Raw genomic sequence first — 14,188 nt, forward strand, 5'->3', positions numbered from 1 at the left:
TGAAAAAGCAAAATTACAGGCTGGTGGCGACAATATTTTATTTTACGATTATGAAGTGTAATACAAAAACTAAGCTTGCATTTCACATAATTTATTTCTCATTCACATTTACATATATTAAATACATTATATTATTGCAAACATCGCCAAGTGAAAGCTAGTTAGCGTTACAAACTTTGGTTGCATTTAATACGTGTTAAAACTTTTACTTCGCGTTTCTTAATAGCTTGCAGAATATCTTGTTCAACTACGATAAACGATTTTATCTTAAAAAAATATCTTGAGACAGATATATCTAAAGATTCTTTTACATACAATTTGTTATTAATAAAATAAATCAGTGGCCTCAGATTTCTGAATCTGTTTCATGATCATTTTTTTAATCTAATCGGTAAGTAGGTGATCAGCCTCCAGTGCCTGACACACGTCGTCGACCAATCCACCATCCGAATCCGCAGACGTATCGAACACCGAGCATCATAAAAAAATGACACTTAAGAAAAATATGTTCAAAGCATTCGATCAATATTAATTCGAACCAATAGATGTTTACTAAGAGATTCCAATCACTAAGTGCGTACAAACGAGGGAACAAAGAGCGATAAAGGATATAATTAGAAATATCGTTCATACTGAGGTCGCGTTGCACTGTGCCCAATGCAGCTTTTGTTATACTATTACGACTCTATAGGATTAATGAACCTTTATACTCCTGCGCGAAGACAAGATAACGGATGAAGCAACTAGCTGTCTACGCTATCTGCTCGGATTTTGTATCCAAAAGTTTCCTATTAAGTAAATGTATAACAAGCAATATTCTCTAAACTCTCTGACTTTTTAATTTTAACTAAATTTATTTATAAATCTTAAATGCGGCAGTTCAATACGATTAAACCCATTTGTTTACAAAACACATTATCAACCACAAACTTGTACATAGATAACAATAAAATTCTTGTTACAAACCAGCAATGTATATTCCAAATTCTAACATAATGGAAAACGCACTAATTATAATTAATTCATAACATTGAATGCCGCCTCTAAAATCCGCACCGTTGATCAACCTCATTGACCATTTAAGTACGTGTATTAAAAATTATTTTAAATCGCGAACATGTAGTGCGTCGCTTGCTTTCATTTAGTGTAGAACGTAAAACGACATATTCTACAAGTGCTCTCAGCAAATGAATAATTTAAATTTGTTTTAACGCAAATTTATTCACCTGTATATTATTTCTCTTTTACTAAAACCAGCATATAATCAACAAATTTTAGACAGCGGACAAGCTGCTATCGGCATAGGTTTCTATCGTAAGAAGACGGCAACGTAGGAGGGGTATCGAAGTAGCCTGGGTAGTATTCGGTAGTCTTCATCTCTATTTAACACACCGATTAAAAATAAAAATGGACTAATTATGTAATAGAGTGGTACACGAGGAACGAGGAGGTCAAATCAAAAGATGGTACGACAATCTCCCGAAAAAATGGAAAAGGTCTGCCAAAGATAGTAGACGTGGAAACAATTGGGGGAGGCCTAGGTCAACAGACGACCTGACCAAAGTGGTTGCTAATAAATTTATTATTTTGCTACGTAAATCAGATTTAAGAATACTTCTTTATATATATATCTTCTTCGAACGATCCAAACCGATCTCAAGTCCTACCGATATACGGTATAAATTACCAGATACAGCGACAGAAACACATACACCTGAATCGTCTTTATTAGGTTCTTATCCGGCTCCGAGGTGACATGGAGTACCACTACCGCCAATAGATTGAAGTCAAGAAGGATGCGGTAATAGCATTCGAAGTTTCACACTCTAAGATCGTACATAATGTATGCAACAACATTTAGTAATTTACATTTTATTTATAGATATTGTTGATGGTGCAAATAATTATCAGCCAAGCGGTAAGATTGATTTATTGCTTTACAATTTGATTGGTGTGAAACATCAACATTAACACATTATAATTTACTTATATCAAACATTGCGTGTACACAATAAATTGGTGATCGCGTCATTTATACATCAAATTAATAGGGTAGATTGTCTCACGGAATATCTCAAAAGCCCAGTCCTTGCTGTAAAACCGGCTTATGTGCGACTACATAAGATATTTTTATTTATAATCAATATTTTTATAAGCACAAACTAAGACTTCAAAAGCACCCCAATCAGCTAGCAGGACAGCTAACTTTACCAGAAACTACTCGACGACTTAAAAAGCGGCGAAACATTTTTGACCAGGTCAACCCAACAGACCCAGTTTAAATAAGAATAGGCAGGCTCTTTTTGATGTATCTACTTATAGTCGCAAAGACTGATTGTATGATTTTAAAAAAAATCATTAACAAAACATTTTTATTTTGATATAATTTTATATATATCATTAATACTATTAATTACTGTTTTGTTTATCTCAATTTATTTGTTGTGATAATACATTGCATACTTACTTAAAACAAGCTTATGTCAGAACGTCGCCATAGTTATATAATATATACGACAATGTAAAACGCTTTACAGTGTACAGAAAAATTACATGCAGCGTAATAGTAGTAACAGAACTTCATACACGTCCATACATTAGATGAAAAACAATAATTTAAAACCAATTAAAGAAAATTAACCTTACACTTATCAACTTAATAATGTTTTGCATTACTTCCATATAATATAAGCACCTTATATAATATTTTATTTTTAGTAACTAACGTGGAACATTCTGGAATGCGAGAGATCCTTCAGCTCATCGATGTATAAACTAGATAATTATTTGCACGAAACTGTTCTTGAATAAGTAATGTCTAGGATACGATAACTGTTTTATCCAATTAGCATTTAAATACAAGTCTTACTAGTATTCTTTAAACGTTATGAGCCAAATAGGCAGTTATCCTTACTTTTTATTGCTTTCTGCATATTTCGCACACCCAGATCAATACTGCACTAAGTCAAAAAATCCCCGAATCGACTTATTTATATAGTTAAATAGGCATTTTTTTCCCGCACATACCACAAAGACAGCCATATCTTTATTTGCTAAAACAGCCAACAGATGTCGTGCTAAGTCTCTTTTGGCGAATGAATAACTGCCTAGTCGTACCACGAATAAGAATTTAATTCGAGTTACAACTTGTTCCTTTATAGAAGCAGCATATAGTGACGTTACGTAACAGTGAATTATTTTGTAATGGTTAAGTATTGTTGAATGAAGTAGAAAATTACTCCGAATTATTTAGATTTAATGCAGTGTTGGTGAATTTCCTGCTTCTGCTGTTTTGATAGTATTTCTAAATAATACTGTATTGGTGACGATGGTATGTTATATTTTTTTAATTATTCAAAAATAGTACAGTGTTGTTTGATAAAGCTGAAAATTAGTTAAATAATGCACTATTGATGGTAAACGTGAATAATGTTATAATTTCTGGAAATAGAGCAATATATTATTTTTTAATACTCAGAATTACTACTTATTATCTAAACTAAAAGAATACTTTTGAAAATTGGTTTTAGAATTTATTTTTAAGAAGATTTAACATATTTTTTGAGATAATGCAGTATTAGTGAATGAAATTGAATATTTTATGTTATTTGGCAGATGATGAAGGGTCGGGGTCTATTGTTGCTTGAAAAGGCATTGGAAGCAACGGCAATCGAGGCTGCGTCAACCACTTCACAAAGAAAAATAGAAATTTGTGTTGAAAATGAAGCAAAAATTTAGATGCATCACCATCATCAATCGTGGTATCACCAGTTACATGATTAACTATCACGGTATCACCTGTTGCAGCATCAGCTCTCGAGGTATCATCTATTGTAGCTTCAAATAAGTTTTTGACACCCGAAAAGAGTAATGAAAGAGATTTTATAGATGATTCGGATCGGAACGGATCCTACTTTTTCTATCCGAAAAATACAAAAATTCCGGCCACCTGTAATACCTAGACGGGTATCTTCGTCTTCCTGCTCAAGTACCTCTTCAGACTCAGGCTCATCGTCATCAAGCTCTAGCAGCTCAAAGTGCTCATCTGACAATGAATCCAATAGACCAGGCCCATCGGCAGAAGATACCCGAAACCGAAGCGGAGCGCGGTGCAAGTGAGATCGGGAGTTGTGTCCTTGCATACATTGAGTTGATACTTGCAAAAAAGGATCCTAATAATGATGTGATGTCATATTCTATAGCGACAATTGCTTTCGGCAACAAAAAAACAAATACTGACTATCTTTCTATGCTTACGCAGTTAACAACATGCTTAGAGTTAATTCCATAAGACATAATTTCTTCCGCGGGCATTCTCGAAACGAAGGGGACAACGTCCACAGTGTAATAGAAAAATAGATTAAAAGATACTTAAAATCTGTTCCTATTTATTGCCCACAGCAATATGCTACTTTAATTCGTACTGCGAAGAAAACAGGAGAGCCGTATCATGTAAAAGAACTTTTACACAATAACTTTTATGACCTGAAAGCCCTTCAGGAATCTAGGGGCAATAATTTTAATGTGGATGAGGACAATAACCAAGTCAAGTGGATTGACATCAAGCAACTTCGCGTTGAAAAGCAATATCCTTTGAGTTTCTTCTATAAAACATCGTACAGTGAGACTAATTTTAAGAAAGTTTGTGTTCGAAGGCGCTACAAAGATCAAAACTTTTCTCCGCAATTTCTTAAAGCATATACAGAAAAACAACCTGTGGCTGAAAACAAAAAGAGAGATATAATGGAATTAATTAAAAAATATATTTTTCCTACTAATTATGTCAACTCAGTTACAAGACAGCATTGAATTTAGAGTAGCACAGCACTTACAGGAAACGTAATTTCCTTCATTGAATTGAAAATTTCATATCTAAGTATCCTGTGATTGTTTTATTTTTTATAGAAAGTTTAAGGTAGTCAATAGATAATTATGAAAGTAAACTTGTGATGTTACATTAATTTTTGGTTTAAGATTGCTTTTTTTTAGACCCCAAACATGTAAGACTGTTTTTTTTCATAACATAATATAGCTGATCACACTGTCACAGTATATAATAAAAGTGCATGCTGATTTTCATAGATTCCATTGTTTTATTTACTGTTTTATGAATACATTCTTGAAGTTGAAACAGATAATTCTTTGTTGAATATTTACGACCAAATATATTATGATAGGATTACACTGCATTATTTCAGAATCAATCAGTAAGAACGGAGTAAATAGAAATAATTTTTATTTTATTGGTTCAATAGTTTTACAACAGTGAATTAACTCGAAAAGTAAGGATTAAACACTTTATGTGAGTTTTTTACAGTAATTAACTAATGTTTATTGATAAGCATTTGGTTATTTACACAATATTTAAAAAATCTTAGTAATAACTTTACATCTTATATGATAAAACAGTTTTTAGTCGATACTCAAAAAAGTTATATTTTGACTTAGTGCAGTATTGATCTGGGTGTGCGATTTGTTCACGTTCCTAATGTACTTTTGATACCAATCACAAGCCAGAGCCAAATATTAAAATGTTCAAAACTTTAATTTACAAAATATGTCATATGGATGTAATGACGTTCAGTCACGAGACTTAGCGCTAAGTTTGAGTTTGGACTCAAAGTCTAAACAACCAATTAAATGATAGAATAAAAATAATCCCATCCGTTCGATAAATATAGCGATTAGCAAAGCCAATACAGAAGCTATTGAAAATAATGAAATCCAATAAATACGAAGATAATCTAAATCAATATTTTACCAACGCGAAATGGGCACGATTATCTATTGCGTCGTAATTTAGGTTGTAATTCATAAATTGTACGCATGAGTATGACTGACAGTTCAAGTTTATCGTTTGTATTTAAAGTCAGGACGTGGTCGTTATCGGCTCTGAACAATGGATTGAGGAACTGTCTTGTTCTTTAATGCCTAGAAATATAAATACAGTTAAAATAAATTTAACGATTTAGATGATTGATATCGTGGTTTCAGTGGTTCTACGCATTTGACAGGTATTGAACGCCTAACGTTTGCGGGAATACTTTTAATAAAAATCTAAGTTTCGGCGCTAATACAAAGAGAATTTTTTGTCATACAGTTGGTAGGGGTCTCACAATTATCTTCTCCGTTGTTTTCATTACGGAAGGTCGAGCCTCCGCTTGACTTAGAGCATTGGAGGTGTTGAGAATAGACCTGTTGCTTATTTTTACAGTCTCTGGTATCCGCAATCATCTCACTCAACACTATGAAATGCATCTATCTCTTTTCGGTCTGCTATCCGAAGTTACCATGACAATGATCAAGACCATAATATGGAAAATACTAAAGTTCTGACGAGTCTGCTCTTGGAAGTTTATGGTATTCGACAAGTTGCTTTTTAGCTTATTCTGGTCTATTTGCCCATTGTTGTTGTAGCCATCTGTACTCACTTACGGTTTCTCCCACTTATACAAATCTCGCATTCTATATAGCGTTTATTTACGTTAAATTATCTAAATCTCTAAGATTTACAGATAAATGTTCTTGAGCATTGTCAAAATAGTTAATTTGACCAAGCAACGCCAAATGCACACTATTCAGTATTACAAAAGCGTTTTTTTAAGTTTTTCAATAAATGAACTGTTTTGATGTAAAATAATGCCTATAGCTTCATGATTGAGTTGACGTTTTTTAAATCCCGATTGTGTTGCAGTCCACAAATGAAGTTTTCTTTCTATGCCCTCAATTACACTAGCCCTGATGTGCAACGTAATTATCGTGTGTGTGTCTAAGACTCAAAAATGCCAGAACCATATTAGGTTGCGACCTGGGTTATAATTATTAACTACACTAGCAACGGGAAAGTAAAACCAAACAAAATATAAAAATGTTATTCATCATGTCTCATTATAAAGTAGTCAGACAAAATCAATAAAACATGAGATACCGAGACGCGACAAGATCTAAGTTTTTAGCCTGTTGTCCTTGCTCAGGCACCGCGTCACGCATCGTCAGTAGTTTGTTTGACAACAAACTTTACTAATATGGTATAAAGTACGTTAGTGCTTCACTGGTTTGTTTTTTTATATAATAGGGAAAAAGAGCCTACGAGATACCCAAACAGAGCAGACGTTGGAGCCCATGGACACTTATATTCAGTGTGTGCTTTGCCGGCCTTTGAGGGAGCAGTACACTTCAATACTTGGCCGTATCTGTCAGGGGAACCCCGGGAGTCGATTAGAGAGTTCGCTTATTCGCTATAGTTTCATAAGGTAAATTATTAAAAAGATATAAGATAATACGACAATGAAACTGGGCAAAGTATATTAATCTCTATGCGCGGTTATTCGGTCGTAGCGATAACCAAATATTCAATATCAAAATAATAATAACTAATACCCGCCCGTTTTTCAGATGTTATAAAACCAAACGACCATTTTTTTTTTCAAGTTAAATTACTTAAGTACTATTAAAACTATTTAATAATTTTTATTGTTGTTACAGTAATAACAAAAAAGAATTACGTGTGTTTAGTTATTCCATATAAACAGACAGAAATGTAGTGAAAACAGTAGAAAAATTTAGTTCGCGTGAAAAACGTTAACAACCGATTCTCTCCGTTCGTTTTTCAGATATTTTCACTAAATTGACTAGCTAAATGGGACAGAACCAGTAGTGAATGGCAGATAGGGACTAAGTCTACAGTTATGAAATCGTGCACGTTATTTATTAGACACATGTAATACATGCGTTATTGACTATTTAAATCAGAAAACAAAATATCGATCCCTACTTCTAAATTAACACCAAAATCGTGTCAATAAGATATACCGAATATTTCCATAAACGTAATTTATAAACAAGTAACGATTCTGCGAAAGTACGTCTTCAAAGTACGATTACAATAGGCTATAAAAAAAACTCTAGGAATTATAAGTGTGAAATTCCAGTTCGTTGATATCTCCTTTTTTTTTTTCATTCATTCATTCAAAGGAAAGGAACCTTCAATTCATGTAGGTAATTTAAACTATTTTAGAGAAAAAAATGACATATGTCCATTTAATAGTTTTAACCGGATTAAACCGGATATTTGTGCAGTCGAAAATATGTCACGTGTGTGTCACACAACCAGAAAGTTATTCTTGAACCTAGAGATTAACTTGAATCAGTTTTACAGACTCAAATGTAAAGCCAATAAACCAGAATATTACAAGATTATGTACAAGTTATAAATCAGATTAATACTAAAATAGCGGAGATTCACATAAAGAATTCGCGTCGGAGGAGTTTGCGTGCCGCATAATAATCACATACAATTCTGTAGTAAAGTAATAAACTAAATTCTAAGTAGAACAATTTTGCACTACGTAAATATAGAAATTAAAGGAATTGTAGGGTGAGTTTCACCGCGTTCGCCTGGTAGATAGTATTGGAATATTATTTACCCATATTTTATATGGTATACATAAAGTGATCATTTATTTGTCAAATATTATTATGTAACACTTTTTTAAGTTATTTATTTAGAAAAAGTTAGCTGTCTTAAAAGTCATGAATCACAAAATATACCTACTTAAAATGTTTAAGTAGTTAGGTGATCAGAAGAACAAATTTGTTTTAATACAGCTGGTGATGATTTTAAATAAGTGTGAAACTCTTGGAACGTATTTTTTTATATTCTGCTAAAATTCTCTCGCGGTCTCTGGAAACGTGTAAATTTTGCTTTCCGCAGTTCATGTCGGGGACACCGGGCCTCGTAATTGGATAAAAGGACAGTCAAAACGGGACGTCTAGTAACGTTAGGTATAAAGGAGAAGAAATGGTAACCCATTGTCGTGTCGTCATTTCGTCCACATAGAGACAATTAAAAAACAAGGCCATGAAATGAATACAGATAGAGCCACGGGTAATCCTAATGTTTCGATCGACAGCGAATGGGGCTGTCTCATATTTCGCGGCCTTCCGATCTCGACTCGATTACCAACGACGCGTCGTGACGCTGGTCAGGCGCCTCTTTCGATTCTTTCATATAATAACTACGTGTCGTGAATATTGAAACGGCCAGGTTTCACACAAACGATGAGTAAGCACGAGGATGCGTACGAGTTTAGAAAAGCTATTAATGAAGCAGTGGCCCACGCCCTTGCAATAATGGTGCTTTGAAATGAATGGTTAATGCGATCATTACTCTTCTAAGTACGCATAAACGTTTTCACAGAACATCTGTTCGTCCTTATACCTTGCCTAAACGTGAACATGCGAAAACGATATTTGCCAGTGTACCCAGATCACCCACACGTTTTTTCCTATTACTTTTTACGTCATACGATACGATACGATAGGTATGTAGTAGATTTATCGTCGCTGTACCCAGTCGTCGCAGGTTATCTAAACCAGACATAGCATTGCACTAAAGAGCCAGTCCAACTAATTAAAGCCGACATGTACGAAGTAGACGAAAAAGTAAATGGAATCTTTTTAGTCTGTTCGCATTGGACGCGTTGCGCGTGAGTCACTCGCATTCCGCCAAGCACCATGCACCGTGCGTGTCAACCACCTATTTATGTTGCAGGACGAAGCGCAAATAAACAGCATCAAAGGGCTGTCGGATTTCGTTCGCCAGCATGAGCTACATTCGAATGCAAAGAAAACAACCACTATTGTCTACGGTTGAGTTATTTTCGCAAATATGTTTGTTGCCTAGAGACTAGCTAGTGCAATATCTACATGATTAAAATAACTGTTTCCTATTCCCAATCCCAATTCGGTTATTCACTGCCCAGGATAATGAGTTTGATTTCTAGGTGATCAGGAAAAGCTTACTTTGGATTGGTCAATGCTTCGATGTGGCTGGGCTTACAAGACCTCACTGCTATATTATATCCTCGGTTATTTTAATTTTAAATACTATTGTTGCATATAATATATAAAATAGACAAACAAAGTTGCGCTTAAAATATATAGTATGTCTGTATATATACACAGACAGTGCAACTAAAGGATGTACTGTTGAAGTCTCTTCCAGGCAATCCAACAAAGAAAGAAGTTTTAAACATAAAATTATTTAATTTAAAATAATTATTTAAAAACTTCTCTTTAGGTGAGAATTTGCAGTGAAACCTATAATTTTTTTAGTAAATCTAGTTAATTGGCATTAGTTTTGCTATTTTAACAATAATACATAAAAACTGTTAATAACTGTTAAAAAGAATATTAATCATATAGCATCAGTATTCTTCAATATCAAATTATGTCCATATCTACCAATTATATAACTAACAGATAACAGACACAATTTAATTCATACAAATTAATATAAAAGTTTATACTATAAGTTGTAATGCAAGGATCTTAAAAACAGAAAAATCTGTAATACATCACCTAACTCAGAACAAAGACAAAATAGGATCATTTCAGATCAGTTTCAGATCATTAAAATTTATAAATAAGTTTCTTTTATTAATTTAGGTAATCTTACCTTTCATCTTCAGGAGCAGGAGCTGTGTGGGCATCCTCTTTACCATCGCCTGCATCAGCTGCCTGCATACCATCCGAGGTAACATCCGGAGCACCACTTTCACACACATTCACATTGCTCATCACTGCACCACTCACAGCATGCGACACTACACTCACAGGGCTACCGAAACCCTGACTATCAAGCCCCGGTTGGGCAGCACTAGCTACATATGCTGTAGAACTCGCGGGCATTGATACAACTGGCGAATTAGTTCCTGACACTGTCTCGACCGGCGCGACACTGCTCTGAGACATCACAGGCACAACACCCCCATATGATAGCCCCATGCTATTCTGCGCCTGCACTACATTTGAGTGGACTTGTCCACCCATTCCAACTGGCATGCTTTGCTGCATAGACATAGGAATGTTTTGGTGGCCCATAGATACTTGAGACACTGGCTGATTAGGAACATATTGTACTCCTCCCATCTGCTGCCCTGGGACTTGCTGCTGCATTATATTTTGTTGTTGGGTCATATGGGAGGGCAATTGTTGAGCAACACCTTGTTGCATAAACATTGGATCTGAAGCAGGTATCTGCATGTTAGGTTGATTTTCTAGGGTCATTTGTATATTTTGTGGGGCTCCAGTCATCATTTGAATATTTCCTTGAGGCACATTTTGTTGTTGGGCCATAGTGTGAACTGGAGCTTGCTGCTGACTAGCTAAGCTTTGGAGATTCGCAGGTAGTGTAGATCCTTGTGGTTGGGTGACCATTGGTTGGAGATTAGAGGGTAAAGTGGCACCTTGCTGTGATGTAACAATGTTATTCAGCACCTCTTGTGGCAATGTTTGCCCTTGTTGACTCATTTGTGATTGTTGTGTATGATATTGTGGTACAGTATGTTGTGGTTGAACCATAGTTTGTTGTGATGATGGCATATTGGCACTCATCATAGACTGAGCATTTGGCTGTTGATTTACTTGATTGTATTGTGGTTGTGGCACTGCCATTCCTTGTTGTTGCATTTGCGGGTGCATTCCTGTGACAACCGATTGCTGTGGCTGTGATGATATTTGATGCATTTGTTGTTGCATTTGAGAAATCTGTTGGTTTGGTGCAGCAAGCTGTGCTGGTATTTGCATTTGCTGAATATGGTTTGGTATTTGTTGATTCTGTAAAGCTTGAATTTGGGCTTGATTAGACAAATGCTGCAACTGAGCTTGTTGAGGTCCCATAGGCTGTTGTCCTTGCATATGGTGGGTCTGACCCATGTTAGAAATCTGAGCTTGTTGCATTTGGTGCATTTGTGGGTTAGGTTGCCCCTGCATAGGCTGCATTTGAATCTGTTGCATTTGTTGCTGTTGTGTAGCAACTTGGGGCATTTGGCCTTGATTAGGAATGCCCTGCATCTGTGGTATTTGCTGTTGAAGTTGCATGTTAGAAATCTGAGCTTGTGGGATGTGTTGACTGATTTGCTGCATTTGTTGATTAGGAATTTGTTGCATTTGTTGTGGCATCTGTTGGTGCATGGGGATTTGTTGCAAAGCCATATTTTGCGATTGAGCAATAACTTGCTGAAGTTGGTGCTGGGGGAAGCTCTGAGGAATTTGCTGGACCTGTTGTTGTTGTGGTGGCTGAGGATGACCCTGCGCAGTATTCTGCATGGTGATATGGGTCATACTCTGCGGATGCTGCTGCGCCACTTGCTGATTAGTTTGTATATTCTGATTAGTCATCTGTTGTGGCATCTCCATAGGTGGTGATTGAACAGACACTGATTGATTCACTGGCATTTGTTGTTGAACTATATTTATTGGCTGAGTCAATGATTGACCGGGGGAAGCCATAGGAAATTGTTTCTGAACACTATGATCTATTTGCTGCACTGGTACACTTACTTGATCTTTAGGCCCTTTACAAGATAAGTCATTACACATATCATCATGTTGACTATCATTTATCACAACACCACTATCTGGAGCTTGCAAATTTGCCGTTTCAGATATATCAATATTATTATTTAATGTGATTGGAGTATTTTGTTGAGTTGTTGTATGATCTAGGTAATCCATACACATCCACCTGCCACGGCGAAACGGTTCCGTACTTTCTATTTTCACAACTTTGAATCTTTCATTTCTAACATGTTCCTGTATCTCTTTCATACCTTCTTGGGGTTTAGCAGCATTACCTATAAGATTGATAATGCTGCCGGTTCCGGCGTTAGTTACACTGACATGCATGTCATTAACTTCCGTGTTATTACTATTTGGCACTACTCCTCCAGTCTGGGCGGTGTTGGGGTCCTGGCCCACTATCGCGAGACCGTATTGTGAACTCGTTGGAATCACGGGCGCACAACCTAGCGATGCACTCGATGCGTTGTAAAATACATCGTCTTTAGAAAAGGTGTCCTCCGAGTAACTCGGTGTTTCATTCTCTATGTCGGTGACCCTTGAAATGTCATCGGTGTGAGATTCGTCTAGATCGTCGGCAGAGTCTTCTCCAGCATCAGTGCTCACCCGAGAGCCCACAGTCACACTGGTGATCTGAAAGGAAGATATTTTCCTTGGGTTATGAGTGGATTGAAGACTTGTTGGATGAGTCACTCCCTTCTCTGACTCGTTCAGTCGAAGAGATTCACTTGTAGTGCGATGAACAACGTTGTTATACTTGTTTTTTTCACTATTTTTATGTGACTTTTGAATCAGATTGTCAGCCATTATGCCGTCCGACTTGAATGACTACCTAAAGAAAATTTCACTGTTTGTTGGTCTCAGAGACATTTGATAGACTTTTAAACACAATAACATATGTAAAATAAAACCATTGTACACTCACAATTTCACGAACACGGTAATTTAACTATTAAAGTTCTTAAAATTCATTAGTAAACACACACAGATGTGAACATCTTTCAGACGGCAGCAACATGGCGGCCATTTATGCGCAATGCATTATGGTTGACAATTTACAGTAAACTACAGATAACTTATATCAAATCCCGAGACCTACTTTGTGCAGTATTCTCTATGGTATGTAGATGGCAGCACGCGATAAGCTATTATTTTATATTTTCATATGATATTACTTTTCATTTTATTACGACAATATATGTCATTTTAATTAATATTTTATTTTAAAATTTAGATTAGGTTTAACATTAAAAACCTTACATTACAAATCTTGAGCTGTATATTTAAATAACCTAATTTAATCAAATGCCATACCAGCAAAATTTGATTATGCGTGATGTTGTTTACATTTAATATACATAAACTGTGGAAAACGGAGTATTTCATTTGGACGTTACATAACGTTTTATATTTTCCCACGAGATATCAGCATGAAACACATAATAACTGTTATTGCTAAGTTATACTATCGTCTTTTAAGAACTCTAGGTGGCGCTTTTCCAAAGCTATTCTTGAATCGTTCTATATTTTTTTATTATGTTATTAATAAATAATTTGCTTTTGTAATCAGTCTTATGTGTGTTATTTTATTTTTAATTATTTGAATACTTTCAAATATATTCATAACCTTTGTGTTTCCCCTAAACAATTATATCATATGTAGAATAAGACGCGACTCATAGCGGCCAATAGCGAAATTATATTAAGCAACTGATGAACTGCTGATACGAATAATACAATAATTATTAATAACTATTATTATAGGTCTGGGCAAATAATAATTGAACGATTGTACCTGCCAAAAATAATATACTCCTCAGCATTT

The 14,188-nt window shown here is 35.3% G+C and overlaps 1 protein-coding gene and 1 long non-coding RNA gene across 3 annotated transcripts in view; one reads left to right on the forward strand and one right to left on the reverse strand.

The window, feature by feature from the left end:
* Positions 1–13,398, reverse strand: part of LOC110993127 (protein bunched, class 1/class 3/D/E isoforms) — a 133,971-nt gene extending 120,573 nt beyond the window's left edge. For both annotated transcript variants that reach the window (XM_022259256.2, XM_022259255.2), the window contains exon 1: positions 10,460–13,398. In XM_022259256.2, the coding sequence (XP_022114948.2) occupies positions 10,460–13,170 (2,711 nt within the window). In that variant the 5' untranslated portion in view covers positions 13,171–13,398. The remainder of the gene's footprint in view (positions 1–10,459) is intronic.
* On the forward strand, positions 2,943–5,083 carry LOC123690036. The gene is made up of 2 exons (XR_006750871.1): positions 2,943–3,331; positions 3,616–5,083. It is a non-coding gene; the product is annotated as an uncharacterized LOC123690036 (long non-coding RNA).
* Positions 13,399–14,188: the final 790 nt, after the last annotated feature.

This window comes from Pieris rapae, chromosome 20 (genome assembly GCF_905147795.1).
Source record: "Pieris rapae chromosome 20, ilPieRapa1.1, whole genome shotgun sequence".
NCBI lineage: Eukaryota > Metazoa > Arthropoda > Insecta > Lepidoptera > Pieridae > Pieris > Pieris rapae.